Here is a 25,682-nt window from a genome sequence, read left to right on the forward strand (position 1 = left end):
GACACGGGAAGGCAATTAAAATAGAGCACTCGGCAACTGTGATATCTGCGAAAAAATAACATTTTCATACTTGCATGTTCTTCTTGATTTTGAGTGGAAAGTGCAGCTGTACCCGCAAGCTACAGCTGATCTTCACGAATAACTTGATCCCCGTCCCTTAGTCCAACTTTAATTGTTCCAGGTGCATGATTACCGTTTCCTTTCCCATCGCTACCACGAGTTTTCCGATTCAAAGCAGTCATCATTATAAATAGCCCTATTTTCATCTCCGCTATTTATAAAACTTCTGATACTCAGCTGAGTGGTTGTTGTTTTCAGTTTTTCTCTTGTTCATAATTCCTGGGATTCCGTGGTGATCGAGGAATGCCCAGCAACCAGGCCGCTGATTTAAGGCCAGGCTGCTGATTGAAGTGCGGAAAATATCACCCGTCGACAAAATGTAGGGGGCAACCAAGGATATAAATACGTTGAGGAAAAAAATTACCGGGTAGACAATATTATACAATGACGCATTTACTCTTCTCTTGAGTCTGCCCTATATATTTCATTTTGCTTCGCATGGAAGACGCAGTGTGCGTAAGTTGTAGTAGTCTGCTACAAAAGGATGATACACCCATACAAGCGTTATGCAGCAAATGGCACCGCAATTGCTTCAAGTAAGTTTTCTTTCGTCGGAAAACTGAATTCCTTTATTTCCGGATGCCTTTTCCCTAACACAATCTTTCTTTAGGTGTTCAGAGTGTAAACGGCAACTTTCATCTACGTACTATGCCCGTGGAAAGACGCTTTACTGCAAAAAGGACTACACGGAAAAATTCCGATCTAAGTGTCACGTCTGCGAGCAAAAAATTAGTGGACTTGTAGTGGTGTGTGCCATAATCTATCGTGTTACATTTAATTCGTGTTGTTACTTAAGTCTGCTCAATTGAGTGTAAATCTGATACTGCTTTTGTGGTCTTAATTATCTTGTAAACCATTCATCCACCGCTCGTACATTGTTGGCAATAGTTTTCTCCGTTGTAGAGGGGCGAATATTTCATTTGAGCTTCATTCACTGATCCAACTCTTTCCATCGCAATTTATCGCTAATGTTTGGTATATTTCTTAATTTACCGATTTAACACTTAATCTTTATAATTTTCCGCATCATAGAGTGAATGTACATCAAATTTTCATTTTGTCCAGGAATGCTACAGATTGTGGCATTTCAGTTTTCAGGAACTTTCCCTAATTTCAATTAATATGCATTTTTTATAACAACAACAGGAAGTTATAACTTCTTCACCTGCTGAGTTAAAAAAAAGATTTTGGTGTAGAACAGGATTTCTGTAACTAGTCAGTAGAATTTAATGTGTACAAAATGATGTAATTTGCATCCTTTTGTTTAATATCAGTATTGGTTAGTGAACAGAAATCAGTCATTTAATTACTGATAACTGAAAGGGCAGTACCAAAGATTGAAAACTTGGTATATTAAACCAAAATTTTTCAAGTTGGTGATTTGCAATCTCCATCAAGGTGTACTATTACCTCTTACAGTAAGTGCCACCAAGTCTACGGTACTCAGAAGTTGAATACATGAACATGTAGTTACACATATGGAAAGATAGAACAAACTTCTTGTATTGAATATGTTTCTTCTAAATATTCTCAATCAGGTTGTAGCTGATCATAAATTCCACACTGAATGTTTCTCATGTGGAAACTGTCAACAATTTTTGGGAGAAGAAGATGATTACGTCCTTCTTGAACAACATAGACTGACATGGTATTATGTTTCATGCAATTTAGTCTATGTAGTTGTAAAGTAAAATTGCAAATATTGGAGTACATGAAAAGTGATTCGAAGATCATTCTCTATACAAGTATCTACCCATAACTAATGCTCTATTTAGCTTTCCTCTTCTCTCCTTCCTCTAATAAACAAAAAGTTTACTCAAAAACACAGGTATGGGGTATTATTTGGAAGCCTCTCTTAGTTTCACCCTGAGAGACAAAAAACAATTTCATGTACCTTTTGATAAATTATTGTATTACAGTGCAACAATAATCCAAACGTTTTTTCTTACCATATTTGAAATACTTTTAACCCTAGCTGTACATGTTTCATGAAAGGAAAAGAAGAGTCTTGGTGGAATCCTTCTTTACATGCTGTTCATCACTTAAATCTGACTCCTGGAGCTTTGAGCAATCATAAAATTGAAGTAGAAATTGTGAAGAGGGAAAGAAAGAGGTCTATAAAATCTAGAAGTTTGGAGAAAGAACCTGAGATGTCTCTTGTTATCAAAGGGTATTCTTATTTTGTCACACAACTTTTCTGCTTCAATATAGCTTGTTGATTTATACAAATAAATTATCTACCTGTGTGTAATCTCGAATATCTTTTTTGGGTGCAAAGTATAAAACTTTTTATGGTATATAACTTGTCTACTATTTTAATACCCATGTGGTATTTACAAATTGTGAAACAGATTATGGAGGTTTAAAATATTTGGTGCTTTTTGTTTATTAATTTTTCTCTGAAATTTACTTTAAATTTGGTATGCACAATGGTACAAAATTGAAAATTATGTTGAAAGTGAACTTTTTGAGAGGCTTAAACCTGTATTGAAGAAAATGTAAACAACTGGATGAATGTCAAATATATTTTTTCAGTCTATTTATATTTTCAACAGGTAAACATAGAGAACATAATAATCCTATGATTGTCCTGAAATACTTGTACTTGGTAGTCTTACCTGTACTTTAATATATTAAATTAGAAATGTTTTATCACCACAAGGTTTAAAACAACCAAAAAGTCACAGAGCTGTGATACATTAAATGTCATGGTTGGAGATGTGGTACTGGAGGTCAACAAAGTTTTTGTGTCTCCTTCTACTATTGATAAGGTAAACAAAGAACTGGTAATTGATCTAGTGAGCAGTGAGTGAGGTCAATTGGGAAATGTTTAGATAACCAGGCAAAATCTGAGGTGGTTTAGAATTAGCTATTTGCTTTTAAGATATTGTGAAACCTGTTGTAGGGAAACTTTGCACTAAGGATATGTGTCACACTGGATATACAACAAGAGAATTCCTTATATTTGCAAAGAAGAAGGGGGCTGAGAATGACTTATTAAAGAAGTAGCCTAAATGAAGTGTATGGTTGTTACAGACTTAGAAAAATTAAGCTTCTTATGGTTTTTCAGTTGGATATCCTGTGTCATTTAATGCCAGCAAGAGTTGTTTGGGTTTTGGCTGAACACAAGTTCAACTCTAGGCTGTAAACAGGAAACAAATGTCAATCATATTTGAAAAACTTAAGATGCAATTTCTTTTTAACCCCTGTAGGTTGCTTCTCTCCTGACGTCCCAGTCAAATGAGATCACTGAAATTACCCTTGAACGAAATGCAAGTGGACTTGACCTGAAACCCAAACAGTGCAGACTACTCAGTGTTGATTCTGATGGTGAATCTGGGGCAACTGCTGAAGATAAAAGCTTTCGTAACAGGTCAATATCTCTGTTCTCCAGAAGGGAACTACGGCGTTGTCAAACATCAGCATCCTCAGAAAACCCCCAACTCATTAATGGGGAGGGAGATTCTTTGAAAGATGCTAGTGGAAAGAAGATAACAAAGCCTGCTATGCGATCAAATTCACTTCCAAGAAGGTAATTCTTTGGTCTGGTTTTCCCTGAGAGCTAGTCACAAAAATTTAATGATGACAAGATAACTTCTTTAAGCTTTAAAATGAACTTTTATATTTTAACCACATCTTTTTCAGCTGAATAAGCCTCTTTTAAATCTCTTTTGCAAGTTCAAGGGTGGATGCTCAGCTTGGTTGTGCGTTTTTGTACCTCTGAACAACATTAGAGCAAATTTTGGTTGTTTATTTTTCTCTTGATCTGGACAAGCCCTTTAAAAATTTTTTGATGTCTAATTTCTTTCCTTGGTTTTTTTTTTTCAATAGTAATTCATTGTCTGACAATTTCAAGTTACGATCGGCAATTCACAGAGCTCAGTCATTCAAGTCAGAGACTGCTGCCAACAGGTAATACTCAGCAATGTTGTGTTCATTTATCTCTTTATTTATTTGCCAAAATTTCCTCAAAAAAACTTTCAGCCCAATTCAGGTTTTGCTGGTTGCATTAGGTACATTTGACTTCAATTTGTGGTTTAGTTAAAATGCTTTGTAGCTTAACTCCTTGAAAATTTTCAATTTTCAACTGTAGTCCAAAGCACTTCCCTTTTTTATGTCTTTGCGGGCTTAACTCTATTACATGACTTGCTTATTTAAATGTTTTTTTTCCAGTAAATTGTTCTTAAGTTTCATGAGCAAGTGAAAGGATTAATTGTCTTGTTTTCCTACGACTGACTGCTTTTGACTCATCAGTCATATTGAGAAAATCAAAATTATTAAAAATCATTTCTCAAACCCATCAAATACATAGTCAGGGGGTAGTGTAAGTTACAGAACTCAGTGTGTAACTTTCAGTACAACAGATGTGTTACATAGAGATCTAAAGGAAATTAATGCTATATAACTGACTTCTTATAAAGGGTCTTCAGGCCTTGTGATCTGGTCCTTGGAGATGTGATAGGAAAAGGCTTTTTTGGACAAGTGAGGAAGGTATGCAGCAAGTGACTTTATCCCTGGAGTAATAATTGATCTGAACAGTTGTGTGATTGTCCCAAGAAAGGCAGTTCCAAAAGGGATCAGTGTCTACTACAGTGACTGACATTGCAACAACCAGAAGGATCTCAATGATGACCTTGATGAGTCATTGAGTCAACTCTTCATTCAGTTAACCTGACTCAGATAATGGCTTCTGCTTGGCTGGTCGAAATGTCAGTTGCTATTTCCAAAACAGTCTTTTTCAGGATTACTCTCTCACAATCAAACGTAAAGTTCAGTCAGGATGTCATACCTATTTTTCTTAAGTTAAGACTTTATCTAGTACATTCTTTCATGGATGCATAGTAATTGTGCCTTTGTTTTTTTTTCCAAGGTGACACAGAGACAGAGTGGAGAGGTGATGGTGATGAAGGAGCTTCTAAATTATGATGAAACAGCTAAAGTGAGCTTCTTGAAGGAGGTAAGTTACATTTTCTTTATAAAGCTTGGTTGGACAAGTGCTTTTAGCAGGCACAGTATATATAAACTACCCAGAAACTTGATGCCCAATGCCATCAAGTTTTCAGCAACAGCTGCCCTCTTCAAAACCATAGGAAACCCATTTTAGGTGATAAGGGGAGGGTGCTAGAGGGGGGCTTATCACAAAGAAGGCATTGCGAAGGGGGCTTCTGAGAGAAGAAGCTTTGTAAAGAGAGGACTTTTTGGAGAGGGGGCTTTTTAGAAAGGGGGTGTTTAGAGAGGGGCCTTTTTAGAGAGGGGGTGTACCAAAGAGGGGCTAGTCTGTTAGCTCCTAAAATAATAGTTTGAATCTTTTTCAGGTTGCTTTGCTAAAGAGTTTGAATCATCCTAATGTACTGAGGTTCATAGGCATTTTGTACAGAGACCAGACCTTGAACTTGATTACTGGTAAGCCCTTTGCTAAATACATTTGTAATGTAAGGAAAGTTAGGAGGAGTTGATAATGTCTTTGTTGATTAAAACATTGATGTTTTGCAGAGTATATTGGTGGTGGTACAGTGCGCCAAGTTCTAAAGGATAAGGTATGAAATTTTGTTATTTGTTCTACTGACTTTAGGAAGAAAGGTGGAACTTACTTGCAAGATATGTGTGGACCTTGTGATTTATTGTGAGAATTTTTATGTGCTTATGTTCTCATTTCCACATGGTCCAGTTTTGTATTGACTGAACTCAGGTGTTTGAACCTCTATTTGTGATGGTATTAATTTGTGCTCAAACTTATTTCAGAGGTTTGGTTTCCTTGTAGGGTAAACAATTGCCATGGTTGCAGAGGATTAGATTTGCCAAAGATATAGCAGCTGGAATGGTGAGTTGGAGAAGTTCAGATTTATGAATTGTAATGCTAATATCCTGATACTTTGTCTAGAAGTTTAGTAATGAGAATTTAAAAAGGTGATTTAATGCCAAAGTACCACAACTAGTCAAGGAAGAAATGCTTGCTTGTCAATCAAGGGAGAGCAGGCTTTCAGATCATGCGTTAGAACATATAAACCCTTTTAATTAAAGCAGATTCTAATTTACATGTGCAAATGTAAAGTTTGGAAGACTTTACCTTTATTACTCTCAGGAGATTGTAAGTCCATACTCAATGGTGTACTTTCACAGAGGGCCGTAAGAATAATTCATTTTTTCAGTTCATTTGTTTTTATTTATAGTAAAATGTTTTTGTTAGCTCCTTTATTTCAATCTTTTTGCCAGGCTTACCTCCATTCAATGAACGTCATGCACAGAGATTTAACCTCAAAGAATTGCCTGGTTGAAACGGACGAGGTAAATTGGCTGTTTTGATGATTTGTTTGTAAAGGAGATTTTTTTGTTCCTATTTTCCTATCCATATGAATGCAATATTTTAAACGAAAACCAAAGCTGTGTCACCAGCTCAGACATAACGTAGTAACTCTGCAACCGGAATCATGTGTTGGAAATATTAGGAAGTTTGCGATTGGGTGAGGAAAACAATTACGCTGATTGCATCGAGGAAGGACCAAGGACCATCAGGAGCGCACTCAGAAGGAGTATCGTAAAACCTAAACTAAAGATATTACGGCGGCAAATCAGAAGAAAGAAAGTAAAAGCCAATAAAAAAATCACAGTGATGAAATGCGAACTGTTTGAAGCGTGCAAAACGATTTTATTTTGCATCTGATTGGTTGAGAGGGTAGCACGATTTGTCTGGACCAATCACAAAACGTGTTAAAGAAATAACAACGGGGATTGCTTTCGATACATAGCGTTCACGGGAGTCACACAACTAAACTATCCCTTTTCTCTCAAACGAACATATTATTAGAGCAGCTTTAAGGCCCACTTTTTTAGTTGTGTTTAGCAGTTACTCAGATCGAGTTTGCACAAGTTTCCATGTATTAGTTTTACTACAATCCTCCTTCTTTCATCATGTGCAGGAGTCAGGCGATATGTCAGTGGTTGTGGCCGACTTTGGCTTGGCTCGTGTGGTCAGAGACAAACCCTTATCGCCTCTTGATCAGATATCATCGACCATACCTCCCTCTTCAGGACGAAAAACACGAAGCCCTACCGGCAACAAGCCGCCGCCTCCTCCAAAGAAAAGGTGTGATGCTTTTGTGATGGTTCTTATCTAAAGAAAATTATTCTTAATTCGGAATGCTAACTATTATATTTACTTCCGGAATCTAACTATAAAGTAGTAAATCACTGTTGTTTCTTAGGTACACTGTGGTGGGTTCCCCGTACTGGATGGCGCCAGAAATGATGTTGGGTAAGTTGACTTTTTACTTTAATTTGCTCGAGCAAAAACGGTTGGGCTTCACTTTTTGTTTGAGACGCGGTGGCTTGTGATTAGTACGCTGAGCTTTTGATCGAAAGGTCTGGGTTCAAGCTCTGGCTTGGTCAGTGAGTTAAGTGTATATGTAAGCAGTATGCTGTACTTACACAATGCCTCCCAACCCAGGAGTATAAATGGACATTGGTAGGTTGTCAGAAAAACCTTACGAAATGCCAGGATGGGGGGGGTGACAAAACGATTGCCTCACTGAAATTGCTGGGTTACCCGCACCTCGCTGGAAGGGGGAGGTAGGGCTCTGGCAAGGGATTGTGGAATCGTGCTCTGGCAAGTTGGACGTCTTGGGTCGAGTGCTGCCTTGCTTGTTACGTAGCGCCCTTTTCATCATCTGTTTCATTTATCTTTTTAGGAATGACGTACAATGAAAAGGTCGACGTTTTCTCATTTGGGGTTTTAACATGCGAGGTATGATTTTTACCTCCATGGATCAATTTGCTTTGTCATTTCATGTCATTCCTGTTTAAAGTCCACAGTCAATCTCCATATTTACACGTTCTAGAGGCTCCACTATCACCTCCTTCCTTTTTTGTTTCAGATAATTGGCCGAGTAAAGGCTGATCCAGACTTCCTCCCTCGATTATCAGTAAGAATTTTTTATACTCCTTAATTTTCATAATTCTAGTTGCTTTAGTTTGACTATGCCTGGGTAAATCTTGTCTTCTATTTACACCTAAAAAAGCGCTGGGAGTTCATAAATTAATTGTTTGATCCTCGAAGTGATCCGTACAGATCTTCTCCAAATTTCATAACAAGTTTCGGTACAAAGGTGCTGAAAATAGACAAAGTTATAAGCTGTGGATATATTGGTATAACTTCAACGTCCTTTTCGCTGCATTTCATGGGGAAATAAACAATTGGCTCCTAGACTTGAAGCGAAAGAAAGATTTTGCGTGATAGGGTTGCGGGAAATGTAGAGATCTATCAACTGAATCAGTGTCATTGCTTTCTTAAAAAATTCGGTCACGTATTAATCGTTCTCGCCTTTGTGTCCACAGAATTTTGGAATTGATGAGGAGAAATTCCGTAAAGAGTTTTGTGAGGGATGTCCCGAGTTATTTTACAAAATAGCTTTCCTTTGCTGTGATCTGGACTCAGATAAGAGGTAAAAGAAAGGTTTCCTTGCTTGGAATTACAGATTCAAAGTACGTACACACAAATTATTTGTGTAGCAAATGACAATAGGGTTCAGAACATTAAGCTATAAAATCATTTTTATGGCGAAGTACCCGGTGACATTTCTTCTGATGTTTATCAAACCACTGATTGAATCAGTTCGTTATATTACAGCTTTTATGCCATAATATGTTGGGTAGTTTGCCAAGGATATTGAGGAGATTTCTTTCGGCTCTAGGCTCTATGAGAAAAAGTCTTGAATTTTACTCTAATTAATCCAAGCAAAGATATTGTTTCTTTAACCAAAGCGGAAAATAATTAACAACAGTAGTAACTTGGTTTTTTGTACACGTTTTTTGCCTCGAGTCTTGGGTTTCCCTCGCTTGAAGCACTTTGGGTCTTTTGTGATCAAAACAGCAATACGCCTTCTGGGAAGCAGAGAAGTCAAACAAATTCTATGTGCGGTTTTTGACTCTGATATTGCCTAGACTTTAGTGGGTGGCCACGATATGTTTGCGTTTTACTGAAGTACTTTTGTCCTCCTCTAACAGACCCGAGTTTTGTGACCTGGAGAAGTGGTTGGAGGCCTTACTCCTTCATTTAGACGTTGGTTTGCCTTTGCCATCTGACATGAGGTTCACTCTTCTACCTGCCACCCTCATGAGAAAAATCAGTGAAAGTAATGAAGGAAGCGGGCAGACATGAACGAGATCCTTCTATCATAGCCAAAGCCTTTTGGAAAAGATAGATTGCACAAAACGACAGTTGTTCGCCTCTGTCGTTGCTTGTCTTTGGGCAATTTCCAGAGCACTGTAGCAGCTTGGATTCCTTCCCTTCCAGCAACTTTATCATGTACCAAGTTTGGAGGATTTGATCGCTTCCTGTGGCAAGCTGAACCGTCCTGTGAATATACCTTGGTGGATTCCACCCGTGTCAACTCTGTCAGCGGTCAGGCGTCAGTCTGTTCACCCTCACCCTCACCCTCACCCTCACCCTCACCCTCACCCTCACCCTCACCCTCACCCTCACCCTCACCCTCACCCTCACCCTCACCCTCACCCTCACCCTCACCCTCACCCTCACCCTCACCCTCACCCTCACCCTCACCCTCACCCTCACCCTCACCCTCACCCTCACCCTCACCCTCACCCTCACCCTCACCCTCACCCTCACCCTCACCCTCACCCTCACCCTCTCCCTCTCCCTCTCCCTCTCCCTCTCCCTCTCCCTCTTGGGTGACATGTACGAATGTGACGTTCGCACCAGCTTTTCCCCTTTTAAAGGAAAAGTTGTCAGGTCGTTCACAATGAAAAAAACGAAACAGTGCGCGCAACTGCAGTCGTACCGCGTATAATTTTTCTCAGTTTTAATGACGCTACTCACTTCCTTAAAGCTGCGAACCTCCTGGCCTGTACAGGAATTACAAGGCTTTATGAGAAATAGATAATTCTTGTTACTTGGTCGGCTGGTAAAAAAAACAACAACAACAACAACAACAAAAACATTAGAAAATCGACAGAAGAAAACGAGTTTCGACTCAACCTGAGATAAACAGTTCTCGAAGTGGTTAGCGTGGCTCTGGGAACCAGATGGGTAATTTGGGAATTTAGTACTCGAACAAAGCACATTGTCTTACACCGCTGAATTGTAAATAGATTTATTTTTTCATTCCCCTTTTTACTCAAGCACGCGCTGACTATCAACAGTTGTAATAAAGCGTCAAGTTACTGACGTGCGAAAACCAATCGTCGGAGAATCTTTAGAGTTTTTTTTGTTATTTATACTCTCCACTTGTCACAATGACCGGTCGTGTGTTACCAAATTGGAATAAAATCAGGATTTTATAACATCTGCGTATGATGGTTCGTGTCCCCATCGGCGGGGGGTGGGGGGACTTTCCACTTCTCTCGAAAAAGTTCTTAGTCAATTTTCTATGAAAGGTAAAAGTGTAGAACCTTCATTTCAGAGCCAGGTCTGACTTATAACTTCCAGGGAGACTAGATGTCCTCTACCATGGTTGAGGAAAACCTGGGACAAAAATATTACGAGCTAAAAATCCCGCAGACCTGTCGGTCAATTACTTTTGTAGCTGTGGAATCGGGTAGTCTTCCTTTTTAGTATCGAAAAGCCCAAAGCAGTAATCACATCGACCAGTCAGAATGAGGTTTAACATCATCAGCCAAGATGAGCTCAAAGTTAAAATCGGTGAACTACTTTGAGCGCGGGAGAAAGCGCTTTTTTCTGTTTTGTCTGGCTTTTTCTTTTCTTTTCTATGAAATTGTATATTGCTAACCAAAAATGATGGGTGCCTTATACAAATATGATCCGAGCCTGAGCAATGAATTTGAAGTTTTGAACATTAACTTTGTATAGTGACATTTCATATTTCATCTTTATGAATGTTTAACTATTGCTGCACGAAAATCAGCGGGAAAGGCCATCTTTGCACGGAACTTCCAAATTGTAAGTTCTGTCGAATATAGTCGAGTATATCACAGAAGGCGCAAGGCTGTTTGGTTACACTCCCTGACCTAAGATCAATGATATCAACCCCGAACATGTTTGGAAAAATAACGAGGGTAAACGGCTTGTGAAATCTTCCCAAGAATTGAACTACTTTGCTTTGTTGCTTATAGAAGTCAATCTCGACTTTGTGTTATAAACTCCGGTACCCGTTGCTTGTTGCTAAAAGCTTTTTATAGTCTAAGGTCACGACTATTGTCAAGAATTGTTTACTTAACAAATTGATTTCAAAACAGATGTTACGCACGAGTGATCACAAAGAGATTTCTGGAACCTGTTTCCAAGTCTGAAACTTCTAGCTATCATTAAAATTAGATGATTTTCTAGAAATATGGCGGATTGATATCACATCACATCGAATGTCACAACGAATAGTTTTTCGTCTTGCTGTGGCTGTCAAAAAGATTCAGTTCTCTTGAGTGGGATTTTTGAAATGGAAAGGAATTTCTCCCCAAAGGATTAGGGTTCTCATCGCGAATCAAGAATGAGTGACAGGGACTTAAACTTGAGGTAAGAATCAATGTAATGAACTAATGGTTTGATACCGAAAAAATCACGATTTAATCACAGATGACTTCACCGAATCTCTTTTAAAATCAAATTTTCAGCTGGGAACAACACTGCCGAGAAATTTTAAGGTTGTGGTGAATTATTTAGCTTCCATCGACCTACCAAGTGGTAGCCATGTAAAAGAACAAACTGCTTCGCGGCAGGTGTCCATTTTACAGCAATGTTTACTGTATCTTTTGATCTGAATCCATTCCTGCTCTCGTCGGTCTTAGAGTAAATAACTAGTTTTCGATTTTGAGCTCGGAATACAAAGGAATGGGCGTTAACTTGATATGGCTCACGGACTGGGTGAAGTGTGGCTTGCCTTACGAGAACATAATCTATTTGGTTCTTTGGTTCACTCAGAGAAGGAAAGTGTCTGTTTAAGGTTTTCATTGATTAAACTCACCTCTATTCTGTTCGTTTAAAGTTTGGGAGCCAATCGAGTTGTGGTTGGAAACACGAGATCGATGAAACTGAACCGGCTTTTGTAGAGTATCGTTTTAAGCCTGACCATTGTCCTGATATAGAGAGGGTAGTGTATTTTACACACACTTGACATAAGAGGCAGTTATAGTAACGGAAATATTGCAACATTTAAGTTACTTATGCGGCTTTGAATGAGTCGTGCTACTTTTGTCAGTAATCAAGATTGAATGGTACTTTCAGAGAGCAAGCCGACCTTTCGCAAAAATTTTGTACAACCTTGGAACTAAATATGAGCCAAAGAAGTCACAATTAGCAATACTTTTGAACACCATTATGGTTATTTCACTGATAAAATACATTTTTCATCAGAGGTGTCCTGTAGCACCTTTGACTAATTTTTACTATTCTTATGTTAGTTTTTTTTCCATTTGCTCAGGTATCAGAGAGATCAATAAAGTAACATGGAGACAAAAGATATTGTAAAATGGTCCATGGTCGGTTTTTTCATCCTCTTTTTTTTGACTGGCCTCTCTCTGCTCATTTTCGCTGTCACCGTATCAACGCCATTCGGAGACTACCTTACGATGAAAGCCGCCGCGTTCCAGGTGAATTATGGACTCAGAATTGGTCTTCTGATCCTTCTTTTCTTCATTACTGGGCTGTTTGTCTTTGCGGTAGTGAAAGAAAATAACAGACTTCTAACATTACTGGCCATCTTGCTCATCATTTTGTTTCTTGTCGAGTTCATCATGGGAGTAGTGTATTTTACGTTGAAGAATGAAATGATTGTCGGTAAAAAGAAACTTAGTAATGGGCAGCAAATGCTGGCCGAGTACGGAAAGGACGAGAAAGTCACCAAGGCCTTCGATCAGATCCAGCAGACTTACGCCTGCTGTGGAATTGTTGACTATCGTGATTGGTTTACTTCAAAATGGGCAGCAGCTCAGGTTGGTGAAAATATTTGTTTTTTGTTTTCTAGACGTGTCTTTTGCTAAAATGTAACCCTAGTATTAAGACGAAGTTTAGGACATGTTATCCTCTTTGGAATTGTAGCTGAAGGTAATCATAAAGCGTGCACGCCCGAAATACACCAACTTCCTACCACGTCCTAAGAGGCACTGGGCATTTTCCCATCTAAATTATGGCTACTAAATGCGTCCGAAATATGTCCTATAAATAGGCTAATATAGTTGGTAGTAAACACGAGATTTTTGAGGTGTGGAATGATTTTTGTTTAGACTCGTATCATCCTTTCCATCAATTTACGCATGTTTCTGATATAGTTAAGCAATAAAGCGCTTTTGATTGAGCTCGTAAAACCAAAATGAAAATAATCTTAATGGCCAAAGTGTGCAGAGGAGCCGATACTCTTAGATCGGAAAAGTAATCTCGTTCTCATCCAGGAGTCCCGCTGCTCCAGATTTGTATCTACTCCTTATTTGTGTCAGTTGTGTGCAATAAAGTCGGTGACTATTTTTTCCTTAGGGGGTGAACAACAGGGTACCAAAGTCATGCTGTAAGTTCCCGACAGCCACCTGTGGTAATGATATGGACTTAAAGAACCCGATGGATTTCATCAATATATTAGGATGTACGGGACTAAATTTCGCCTACGATGACAAACTGAAAGTGGTGGGAGGGGTAGGTTTGGCTCTCGGTTTTGTGAACTTATTCGCCCTATTGTGCTGCATCATATTCTGCTTCTGTTTCAACGCCGCGCGGGGACTTAGTCCTAAGGACGCCTTAAAAGGAGAGGAGCCTAATGACCAACCGTCGTCGAGCTCATCGAATAAGGGCCGTCGACGTTCCTCAGCTCAAAGCTCATCAGGATCCTTGCGGCGCCAACCCTCTAAGAAGGCTCTGCGTGCATCAAGGGAGGACCTTAATAACGACGAGAACGATGATGACTTACCCTCTTACTCAAATAAGGATTTACTCGATAAATCTGAAGGATAGTCAGGAATCATTGCCCACTACCCCTCAATAAAATGTCTTAGGAGAATCAACTCAAGTTGAAGGTAATAGCCAACAGCTTTTGTAAAATCCTTTCTTGATTTCTTGACGGAACGAGAAAATCACGTATGCTATAGATGTTTTTCATGTAAAAATATATGTCTATCCACGGGTATCCACAATTATACCATGACTAGAATGTCGATACGAAAAGAAGCCAGCGTGAAATAGAAGGGAGGGGCACCCTTCTTTATCGTCCCACTTAAGGAGCTAGCCTACACTGACTTTTACGAAGAAACTATCACTGCGTGTCCAATATCTACATGTTGTATACTTGAATATTAAAACAAGCTGATGGAAGAGTGACAACTTGTTTTTTCTTTTTCTTTCTTTTTTTTTTTAAATTTCGAGAAAGAAGACTTTGAAATAAAACCTGACTTTCCTCCTTCAAAGGTATTTTCCGTTTATTCAACCAGGGCCCCGACTCAATTTTCCATCTCTCCGTTCACTAGATTACTCATCCAGTAAAAACTCTGAGCAGTTCTTCCTCTTTCATGAACTGTTCTCAGTTTCCTCGAAGTTCGCGAGGACATTTTGGTATACTTAAATGTAAATCTATAATTTATAACTGATATTGTGTAAAAATGGCTCATGGTATTTTCACAATAATTACGCAAGTTTTATTGAAGTACACTGTAGTAGGCCAAGCCAGGATCTGTAATTATAATAAACAATTTTTTTGGTAGGCTGTTATCGGAAGTTGGTTTATTTACTAGTAATACGACAGTAGAAATGTTTTTTCCAAATTTATGTGTTACAAGTGTTGTCATTGATTGAGTTTATTTCGAATTTCTGACGGAAAAAAAAAAAAAAAAGGCTGCCGAGACCCGGGATTGTTCAGAGTTCATACGAACTCTCCGGTTTTGAACCAGGGACCTTCAGATCTTCAGTCTGACGCTCTCCCAACTGAGCTATCTCGGCTGTTGGATTTGTGGTGGTTATTTTTGCATAAATATTTCTATAATAAATAGTATCGTCCTTACTGCGTCTGCGCCACATTTTGCCTCGCTCTGATACAACGAACAAAAAAACAAAAATGGCGCTTCCGACATTACAACCGTACTGGCTGAAAAACTACAAAAACAGGAATGAGGGACTCCTTGTTCGGAGAACACAATTCGAAGCGGAAAGAAGGGAAGCTTGGGATAATAACGCACGATATTTCAATAGATCTAACGTGGAGACTACCAAACAACGAGTGTGGGGATCAAGAGAATCTTACGAAGACAGGTGAGATCTGCAAGGATATTGCAAGGTTTATGACTTGAATGCGGAAATACGAACCCTGTTTTTTTATTTCTACCCAGATTGACTATTTCATCAGTCATACTTCAGTCTTTGCCCTTGTATTTCCTTTATCTCATAGATCCAGTTCTGCCACTTTGAGAACTGGCATGTGTCGATCATGCATGGTCATATATTTATATAATCTCCTTGGTAACATTTCATGCCATTTCAACTTTACCACAACATAATTCAACTCTTAGTCACTCCAGCTTACATAAATACGTTAGAGAAATTTGTATTCCCTGGGTAGTATCACATTCTTAGTGTAGTATCACATTATTTCAAGGGTATACTTTTCAGTCAATCACTAAGGAATGTCCTTAGGATGAACATCTCAAGTCATTCATGCGATCGTTGAATTAAATGAAAGGTCAAACTTTTCAAGGGTGATTTAAGTCTTCTCCAGGGCCACATGAGTGAATGATATTTTGTTTTTAACAGCATGCAAGCACTGGATGGTTTGTACAAGGAGAACATGAAACAAGATAAACAGCAAAGATTAGATAAGAGGAAAAAAAGACTGTCTGAAATGTTGTTAAAGGAGACTAAAGAGTATGAGGTAAGGTGTAAAACAAGCTTTACTATTTGACTGTAGTGTTAGGTAGTGTTTTTTTTTTTTTTGGTTTTCTGTAATTGAGACTTAAAGTAGATTTAAACCAAATCAATTAGTTCTACTCACAGGGTATTTAAGAGTCTAGTTGGTGGTCAATTTGAGAGAAAGGGGAAATATGAACATTTGCCATGAGACTTGGAAAACTGTCAACTCTTTGATTTTGATCTTAAAGGTCAGTTGTGTATTGAACAACCACAATAGAGCTTTTCATTTGCTTTTTAATTTAATCTCTAGGAAGAGCTTAAGGCAAAAAGACTTGGTGGAGCTGGTAAACTGTTACAGATGAAAGAGAGGTTTGTAATGTTAAAAAAGAAAACTTGCTTTGATCATCTGTGATGTTTGTAGTAAACATGTCTTGCTGTTTAAAGTTGTTTCTATGTTGTCACTGGATTAAATTTTCATGAAGTGCACTTTTCTTCCTAGGGCTGATGAGCTAAAAGCTGACAAGGAAGCCAGAAGAAAAGAAGTATGAGCTTTATCATTATTTTAACTTGGATAGTGTATGTAAGTGTTTGGGAATAAACATTTGCGCATTAGATAAGTCATAAACTCAGATTAATGTCACTTACAAGACATCATTCAACAGCATGAAGTTCCCCCACAATGCTCCAAAATATTGCTTCTGATTGCATTATTTTGGACAGATATGTATACTTATTTTTTGATTTAGCTATGTTTAGCCATTATTGTATTCTGTGCATGAATGAGGGTCTCAAGAAACCAAGTAGTAATCGCTTATTTTTGATGATGTACTAATTGAACTTTCTTCTCAGATTGCTGAACAAAAATTGTATGATCATTGGAAACAAAATGCTGTAGAACTTAGAGAGGTGAGCATTCATAGTGATTGTTGAATGCAGAGATATTTAATCAATAAGTTTTGATCATTTTAATTGGAAATTCAACAACTTCTTGCACCAGCATTGTGATATTTTTCTGTTGAACATGGTGATAGTCTGCATGTACTGAAGACACAAGATCAAGTGATGATCATGCTCTTTTTTGTACCCTGTTATTTAGTTCCCTGGTGATAATCTGATGGCCTTCTCATTATGTGTTACACATTACTTCTGATGCTTCATTTCCTTTTGAAAATCCTGGTTATTGGATAATTTATTGTCTTTTCCGATCCCCATCGCTGTAGATTGAAGCTGACCAGCTCAGAGAACATGTAGTAAACAGCTGGGCTGATCAAGTGTCTGACCGGGAAGAGGTAAGGACTGTCATGTAACCTTGCTTGAATTTCTATTCCAACTGAAACATTTTTTAAAAGTAATTGTCAGGGATGGAGCTGAGTAAAATTTCAGTGGATGAACATATTGCATTCAGCTGGATGGGCCTTGAAAGAAATAGAGATTAAAAGCAGGTGATGGATAGATAAATTCCTGAAAAGTCTCATTCTGTTCTTATCTCATTGAATGGCTCTCCTCTTTTTCAATGTAGAACTTGAAGTCAGCAAGACAAGAAGACAGAAGGTTAGTGTTATGTCAATACTAGTAACTCAAGTTATCTATTTAACCCTTTCACTCCCAAGAGTGCCATATGGCACTTTGGCGTGACCGTCACGTTTTCCCAAGAGTGCCATATGGCACTCTGAAAATGCATTTGTATTAACCAATCCTAACGTGTGATATAAATGAGAAAAAGCCCTTCTTTGTCTTTTAGCCAATAGGAGATATCCTTATGTTTCGTTTGACACAAAACACGAGGTAGGTTCCCATAGAAATATTTTTCACAATCGACCATCGAAAGTGAGTAAGCGAATTTCCGTAACCTTGCGTTATTATGGCGTCCGATTCTGAAGGAGATGAATTTTTAGGCTTCGAAACTGAAGAAGTAGAAAGGGCAAGAGCTTTGCGAAGGCAATTAAGCGATGAATCTGATATTTCAGTTTCTGAGAGCGAAAGCGAGAGCAGCAGTGAGAGCGAAAGCGAAGAGGATATCGACGAACGCTGGACGATAGATAACTCGCCTGTCCATGTTGAAGAATTTGTCGAACGCACTGGTCCGACTTCACGAGTTCCAGAAGATGGAACAGCTTTGGATTTCTTTCTCCTTCTTTGGCCAGAAGATCTGTTCGAAAAAATTGTGGAGGAAACCAACCGTCATGCCGAACAGTGCATTCAAACGAAACCAGACCCGAGGTGGCACCCAACAACATGCGAAGAAATGCGTGCATTCTTCGCGTTGAATGTTTTGTTTGGAATAAAGTCCTTGCCGGAAACAAGAATGTACTGGTCGAAAGACAACTTTATTGGTGTTCCAACCATTCAAAAAGTAATGCCGAGGAATCGCTTCGAGAAGATTCGACAATATCTTTGTTTAAACAATCGTTTAAACATGTTACCGCGAGATAACCCTGCCTATGACAAGCTCTTCAAAGTGCGTCCTTTGTTGGATAGACTAGCCAACACATTCCACGAAGAATATCGCCCATCAAAGTTTGTATCAATTGATGAAGGAATGGTCAAGTACAAAGGAAGACTTGGCTTCAAACAGTACATGCCCATGAAGCCCGTGAAACGGGGCATTAAAGTATGGGTGCGTGCTGATGCAACGAATGGTTTTGTGAGCGCCATGCAAGTTTACACAGGCAAAAAAGATGGTGGCCAGCCTGAACACGGTCTTGGACATCGTGTTGTTTGCGACCTTGTCAACGATCTGAAGGGGAAAAATTATCACATCTTTTGTGATAATTTTTTCACTTCAGTTCGACTGGCTGAAGATTTACTGTCCAACAAACTCTATCTTTGTGGAACAACACGTGCTAATAGAACTGACTTTCCCAAAGATTTAAAAGCTAAGAAGCCCGAAGTGAAAGCGCTCCGTCGTGGCGAATCTCTCTTTCGTCGGAAAGGGAACATTGTCGCATCCGTTTGGAAAGACAAAAAAGCCGTGGCTTTCATAAGTACTCAATGCAATGCAAGGGGAAACGAAACTGTTCGCAGAAAGCAGAAGGATGGAACTTACATCGAAGTTCCTTCTCTCCCAGTGGTAAAACTCTACAACCAGTACATGGGAGGAGTAGATCATAGCGATCAGATGCGGCAATATTACGATACGTCAAGACGAGCAAATAAATGGTGGCGGTATCTGTTGTGGTTTTGTCTAGATGTAAGCATTGTGAATGCACATATTTTAATGCAAATTGCGGATAACCATCCGAACTTCACGCAACTTCAGTTTCGCATCGAAATGGTGAAGATGCTGATCGGCGACTTCTCATCCCGTCAACATGCCGTTCAAGAAGGAACTGTTCAGACTGGACATTGGCCCGTAAAAATGAGCAAGGGAAGGTGCAAGAGATGCTTGAAAAGAAAAAAGACAACGTTCTGTCGAATGGGATGCGATTCATGTGGCGAGAGGTTCTGCTTGGACTGTTTCAAAAATCATAACACCGAAGCCTGACGTGGCGCGAAATTCAAACGTCTCGAACAATGAACGCTCTTTTGTCTCGGTTAAAAAAAACACTTTAGAAGACATACCAGTAATTTTGTTTGTGTTCTTTTGAAATTTATAATTTTCGCTGTAAATATTTCCGTAAAATATTTTTGCTTTACCTACCTTATATCGAGAAATTACCTTGTGAAACAACATATATGCTTTCATTCATTAAATCAAAATGGTGTGATGAACAGTTTTGCGTGTTGCATGATTTTGAGGTTTGTTTTGTCAGCTTATTTTCTCATATTGGAGATGTTACCTATCTTAAATGAAAACTTTAATCTCTGTAGAATAAACTTTCTCTGCATTGGTGAGTCTAAAATTGCCTGGTTCACTCACTATTTTGCTATAGTTGTATGGCACCTCAAATTTGCCTTTCAGTAGTCACCATGATACCCGAACCCCATGGGCAATTAGGGCATTTACCTAGATAGGCACCCTTGGGAGTGAAAGGGTTAAGCTACTTGAAAGTGTACAGTGTGTTTGGTAAGTTGAGGCAAGAACATAATATTACTCTCAGTTACATGTATCATTAAGCAATTTTCAATAGTGTCAAAAACATGAAATTCAGGTTTGCATTTACCTCTTGACACTCAATCAAAATGCACCCAAGGAACAGGTTCGCATGTAAAATGTGTACTGATTTTGTTTCTACTTATTGTTTCACAGAATGGATGCTGTTATGGAAAAAGATAGGTTACTTGCTCTTGAGAAAGAAAGAGCTAAGGAAGAGGAAAAGAAGAGGTTTGTTTTAAAATAATGCTAACCTTAAATCTATTTACACTGTAGTTATACTTATTTCAGGGTTTGTACCCATCCTGGAAAACCTGAAAAATCCTGGAATTTTATTTTGAAATTTTCCAAGATTTGAAAGTCCTGGAAAAAGATTTCAGGTCTTGGAAAGTCCTGAAATTGCCTAAACTTGAGCAACAAAGTTGTCAGAATTTAGGTTATAATAAATGTATGTAGACCATAAGGAGAATTGATTTTGAAATCTAGGGAATAAAAGGGTTTAAAGGGAAATTTGGAGCCCTGTAAAAATCAATCTGAGTCCTGGAACAAAAAGATAAAGCTATACCCTCCTTGTATGTTAGTTATGAGGAGGAATAATACTCAGAAGTCATTTTTACGTAGCATTGCCCAATTTACATATTACAGAGATTTTTCTCCTATTATTCTAGAACTATATTCTATTCTACATTTGTAAACATTTCAGTTCCATATAACTGTAGTTTGATCACTTTTCCTTACATATAAGCTCAAAAAGACTTGATAATGTTTAATTTTTCTTACTTGTTCATAGAGAGCAAGAAAATCTTGCTGCAGATCTGAGAAAACAAATGGAAGAACTTAAACTTAGAGATGAAGAGGTATAGTTTGTAAACTGAACTCCTTGTCATATTTTCAGTCTAGTGTGGGTAGCCATCCTTCAGGATGGGAGGAAAAAACCAAAAACCTGACCGGCCATGCAGTTTACTTCAAGCAAAATTACCCCTCTAGATGAATGACTGATGCCTGTAGATTTAAATTGACCTTTTTTTCTCGACTAATTTTACTTCGAGGAGGTCACTGAGCCAATAAATGTATGAATAAAGCCAAATCAAGCTGATAGACCAAATATTAAAACTACAGTAAGGAGGAGGATTAGATGAAGTACATGTACGTGTTGCTAAATTACACCCTTCAATGGAGAAGAAATACTTTCACCAATTATTAGCCAGAAAAAAAATATTTGTTCAATTAAACATTAGTCTTTCATTTACCACTTGTGAACATCCTGTAACAATGTAAATGTTATTGTGTTTGTTGGTAGGCTCAAATGCTAAAACAGGAACAAGAGGATTTGCTCAAAGCACAAAGAAGGCTAGAACAGGCAGTAAGTTTTCATGGTGAGATTGTTTTAATTAGACTGTTTTTATGGAGACTTTTTGGTGTTAAAATCAATAATGAAATACAGAGAGTTGAATTTCATGTTCAGATTTTGTGGCTTTTCACTTTGTTTATTTACCAGCCCCCAGTTCATGTGGTTGACTGAGGATTTTGTAATTTGATAGATCTATCTCTTTAAACATCTTTAATGATCTTGGAAAGTGATCAGGATCACTACAACTTATCATTTGCTCCTAGGAGGAAGATCGAAGGCTGCTGGATGAAGCAAGAAGAAAACGAGAGTTTGGGTGAGTTAACTAATGAGTTGTAGGGTTAGTTAGTCTGTTTGATAGTCAACTTCATCAATCATTATGTAAATCAATCAGTCATTCACTGAGTGAATCAGTCACTCAGTTAGTCAGCCATTCAAGCAATCAGTCAGTCAGTCAGCCATTCAAGCAATCAGTCAGTTAGTCAGCCATTCAAGCAATCAGTCAGTCAGCCATTCAAGCAATCAGTTAGTCAGCCATTCAAGCAATCAGTCAGTCAGCCATTCAAGCAATCAGTTAGTCAGCCATTCAAGCAATCAGTCAGTCAGTCAGTCAGCCAGTGACTCAAGCAGTCAGTCACTTAGTTAGTTAGTTAGTTAGGTCTTTGCTCAGTCATTTAGTCAATAAGTCAGTTTGTCAGGTGGTCAATTGATCAGTAGGTCAGGCAGTCTGTCAGTCTCTCAATTTTTAAACTTTGAAGTACTGGAAACAAGGCACTGGATTCACCCTTGAGGTCTTACGATTTTGTGTGAGTTGTAAAGATGATGTGTCAATCATGTTCTTGTGACTGTCATTTTTTAGGCGTGTCCTGGTCCGTCAACATAAAGCACAGATGAAAAGAAAGAGTAAAGAGATACAAGAGGCTTTGGTAAGAAATGATTGATCACAAGAAATTTGAGGGTTTATGCAATACAAACAGTGATCTTTATGTGTAAATTTTAAAGTTTGTCCTATACTCTAAAATGAATTTTTCAATGACTACATTGAGATTTGGATTCTAGAACATGAATTTCTAGACTCTGTGTCTAATTCAAATATGTGACCCTTGGTTTTTGCAGGAGCTGGATTTGAAGATTTTAGAAGCATTGGCCAAGAAGGTAGACATCTTTTTGGTTTATCAAAGTGGCTTTTTTATGAAATAGATTTCAACTGGTATCATTTATTTTTATTGACCAGAAATCAGAGAGTGAGACTCATTTGATAACCTTTGCAAGAGGAGAGCTAATTTTCTTTGTCTAAATTCTTGTAATGAACAGGAAGATCAAGACAAAATAGTTGAGACTTCAAGACGAGAGAAAGCCAGAGCTGACGCAGAATACATGAGACAGGTAATGGATCTTTAAATTTATTTCAAATGTTTTCCATGTGCAAAAGTTTGAGATACATGTGTCTATATTGTTTCTTTTAAAGGTTGTTGAACAACAACTTAAGCTTGAACAACAAAGGGAGGCCGAGTTGGACATGCTCTACAGGTAACGATAACAATCTCACATGCAGCCATTGTTTGAATCATTGGCTTGCCCTGATATAAAGTTCATAACAGCTGTGACAAGGTTTGAAGACTAATCCTGGATTGGGATGGATTTGTTTAACTTTTCTTTGTGGTGGAGGTTGATCCAGCCAACTTCCATCACTCTATCAACCCATCATTAGTAAAAAGAAAACATCTTTTATGAAGTTTACACACTAGTCTCTGATTGTGGACATTACTGTCCAATTTTAGACACTAGAGTCCGAAGTTAGACATTTGTATAGGATTTAAGACACAAGTGTCTGATTTTAGACACTACTGTCCAATGTTAGAAACTAGTGACCAATTTAGACATTTATGTCCGAGTTCAGACACTAGTGTCCGATTTTAGACACTAATGTCTGATGTTAGACTCTAGAGTCTGATTTTTAGACACTCAAGTCTGAAGTTAGACACTAATGTTTAATTTTAGACACTAGTGTCAAATCAATGAATAAGAAAGGAAAATTTGTTATCAATGGTAATCAATCATTTGATCAGTACTTAAACATTTATTCAAGGTTCGTGCACTGGTCTAGTACAGTGCATATGTCTTTTTCTCTTTTTCTATTTAAGAACGTCAACAATTTTAAATCTTTAAAATATTTAAAACCCCAACTTAGATCGGAATTAAAAATTCATTCAAAGTGCAAAGTATTGGACATAATGTCCTGCGCTCCTTGGAGTTGAGTGGATAAAACCTTTCCGAGCCCTGATACTTTTCACTGTACATTTCCTAAGGTACTGAGAAGGAAAATTAGTTTAATGAGCACGAGCCTCTTTAGTTGGTGATCATTTCATTTATATACGTGACCTTAATGTTTGTTTGATTCAGGGGGGGATATTGAAAGGAGAAATTAGATGCTAGTCACCCTCAGGGATTTAATGGTTGAAGTATCTTTTATTAATCGTAAATTTGTGATGCGTAGAGATGAAGCAGCGCGAATGTGGACCAAGAGAGAAGCAGAGTGGGAACGGGAAAGACTGGCCAGAGAGAGATTGATGGCTGAAGTAAGGAAAACACGTTGTTGTGTACATCTGTTTTTGAGACTTTTTCCCAAGGTTGCATTTTTTGTTAACAGCTTGTATTGTCCTCTGCTAGGTTTTAGACGTTCGCAGAAAACAACTGGATGACAAAATGGAGGAAAATAAACGCCGCCAAGAGGAGTCAATTGAAAGTCGTGAACAACTGCTGCGAGAATTGGAGGAAGCTCAGAGAATGACAGCTAGAGAGAAGAGTGAAGAGGCAAGACTACGGAGGGAACGAGAAGAAGAAATTCAAGCACAGGTTGAAATCTGAAAATACACGTTTGTTTTACTGCTTATAATTAACTTCCCACTATTATCTTCATTCACAGAAACCTTTCGTTTTTATACCTATTTTCTCCCTCCAACACTGTATTTGTTTTGATCTTTTGAAATTGAACAGATAACTTCACGTAGAGAAAAGGCCAACGAAATGAAACAAATTGAAAGAGAAGAGCTAGAGAGGGAAAGGTGAGTGTGATAGTCATCAATAAACTATTGACGAGTTTCAGTGTTAATGAAACTTTGTTTCCCCGAAACTCATGAAAGCTGCCTTTTGTTGAAATGGGCAGTTATCTTTTGTCTTTTCGCCAATTTCAAACGTTTTTGTTGTGGTATTTTAAGAAGTTTACTGTGGGTGGAATGTTACGACAACAGTTTTGCACATAGCCTCACTGTACGTGTAAATTGCACTTTTTGTACTAGGCGAGAGAAAGAAGCATATGATAGAATGTTGAGACATGAGGCAGATCATATGAAAGCGAGAGGACCTCATGCAAGGGTGAGTATAACATGTGCTGTTCTTAACTACCAGTTGTGCTTACTTTGTTTTACTTCTTACTATTTGTATATACATTGTCCAACAAATGGGGGATAAGATTTGCTAAACGTATCAACTAGATACAAACCAATGTGTCATTTTCACCTGATTGAGGGATGTGTTGAAATTGTCTGAAAACTATGCCCCGTTTGTGCCGAACTTTACCCCGGTTTCTCTAGCGTAAAGCGATTACGAATTCTTTTTACACCCCTGGAGGGTATTCTACTTTATCTTGTTTTACCCACCCGTCCCTTCGTCAGGTCACTTTAACCTTTTGACCCCTAAGGCTGGCTACCATCTAATTTCTCCCTACTATATCCCCCTCAGATCACACATCGAGGTCACGAGATTAACGGAAATGATCACCAACTAAAGAAGCTGTTGATTTATAGACAAATTCTCCTCGTCAGCATCTAAGAAAATTTAAAGAGCACATTATGGAGAATATGCATACTTATGTTAGGGTGTGTTCGTATTTGTTTTTGCATCCGTAGTTTGTTCCGAGAAGGAGAACAGCATTTGAATAGAATAACTTCCTTCGGATCAAATGGATTGTTACTTCATCTGTCTGAGGTAACAGCATAAATATGGTTGTAAGGAAGTGTTTTTTAAGTGGTTCGCCGACTTCTTCGCAGTTTGTCTCGCAACAGCTTTTGTCACACAATAATGAAATAGTAACCGCTGAATGAAACAGCATCAAAGACTGGAAAGGGACGCCATAACTATAAACTGTATCCTGCTGTAATGCTATCAGGCTTGGGCAGAAATGCATGAGTCAACATTTCATCGAGCAGGACTCAGTATCACGATTAGAAGTGTAAATTTGTCCAAGTTTTGGTTGATACTAAAATGTGTAAAGGTATTAGTTGTAAATAATAAATAAAGATTAATGTCGCGGGAGATTTCTCGAATGATTCTCTCGGCTCTTTTTTGTTTTGCTTGTTTATTTCTTTGTTTGTGTAAGGTGGGTTAATTTACGA

At 38.2% G+C, this 25,682-nt stretch overlaps 3 protein-coding genes and 1 non-coding gene across 6 annotated transcripts; 3 read left to right on the forward strand and 1 right to left on the reverse strand.

The window, feature by feature from the left end:
* Window positions 1–270: 270 nt before the first annotated feature.
* On the forward strand, window positions 271–10,418 carry LOC113676706 (LIM domain kinase 1). 2 transcript variants are annotated; one of them, XM_027193392.2, is made up of 19 exons: window positions 271–656; window positions 731–866; window positions 1,659–1,768; window positions 2,096–2,290; window positions 2,783–2,891; window positions 3,333–3,652; window positions 3,952–4,032; window positions 4,542–4,611; window positions 4,991–5,077; window positions 5,436–5,523; window positions 5,614–5,657; window positions 5,882–5,941; window positions 6,334–6,405; window positions 7,038–7,204; window positions 7,323–7,372; window positions 7,806–7,861; window positions 7,992–8,039; window positions 8,452–8,558; window positions 9,121–10,418. In XM_027193392.2, the coding sequence occupies exons 1-19, from the start codon at window positions 559–561 to the stop codon at window positions 9,272–9,274; spliced, it is 2,052 nt and encodes a 683-aa protein (XP_027049193.2). In that variant the 5' UTR covers window positions 271–558; the 3' UTR covers window positions 9,275–10,418. The 2 variants fall into 2 exon arrangements, with proteins under 2 accessions (XP_027049193.2, XP_027049194.2); XM_027193393.2 differs by lacking the exon at window positions 731–866 and having other exon boundaries at window positions 401–656.
* A 934-nt stretch (window positions 10,419–11,352) lies between these two features.
* LOC113676679 (CD151 antigen) lies at window positions 11,353–14,771 on the forward strand. Of its 2 annotated transcripts, none has more exons than XM_027193365.2 (3): window positions 11,353–11,602; window positions 12,507–13,017; window positions 13,556–14,771. In XM_027193365.2, exons 2-3 carry the CDS (start codon window positions 12,532–12,534, stop codon window positions 14,024–14,026), a joined length of 957 nt encoding a protein of 318 aa, XP_027049166.2. In that variant the 5' UTR covers window positions 11,353–11,602; window positions 12,507–12,531; the 3' UTR covers window positions 14,027–14,771. The 2 variants fall into 2 exon arrangements, with proteins under 2 accessions (XP_027049166.2, XP_089046700.1); XM_089190574.1 differs by lacking the exon at window positions 11,353–11,602 and adding an exon at window positions 11,671–12,016.
* A 130-nt stretch (window positions 14,772–14,901) lies between these two features.
* On the reverse strand, window positions 14,902–15,004 carry Trnaf-gaa (transfer RNA phenylalanine (anticodon GAA)). Its single transcript has one exon. It is a non-coding gene; the product is annotated as a tRNA-Phe (tRNA).
* A 96-nt stretch (window positions 15,005–15,100) lies between these two features.
* On the forward strand, window positions 15,101–25,602 carry LOC113676709 (trichoplein keratin filament-binding protein). The gene is made up of 20 exons (XM_089190573.1): window positions 15,101–15,313; window positions 15,812–15,929; window positions 16,218–16,276; window positions 16,407–16,449; window positions 16,757–16,813; window positions 17,128–17,196; window positions 17,427–17,458; window positions 20,097–20,171; window positions 20,731–20,797; window positions 21,241–21,303; window positions 21,555–21,604; window positions 22,148–22,214; window positions 22,405–22,443; window positions 22,603–22,674; window positions 22,757–22,818; window positions 23,786–23,867; window positions 23,959–24,144; window positions 24,286–24,353; window positions 24,588–24,663; window positions 25,197–25,602. Exons 1-20 carry the CDS (start codon window positions 15,120–15,122, stop codon window positions 25,227–25,229), a joined length of 1,512 nt encoding a protein of 503 aa, XP_089046699.1. The 5' UTR covers window positions 15,101–15,119; the 3' UTR covers window positions 25,230–25,602.
* The last annotated feature ends 80 nt before the right edge of the window (window positions 25,603–25,682 follow it).

This window comes from Pocillopora damicornis, chromosome 12, assembly GCF_964200805.1.
Source record: "Pocillopora damicornis chromosome 12, jaPocDami1.2, whole genome shotgun sequence".
Classification (NCBI taxonomy): Eukaryota; Metazoa; Cnidaria; class Anthozoa; order Scleractinia; family Pocilloporidae; genus Pocillopora; species Pocillopora damicornis.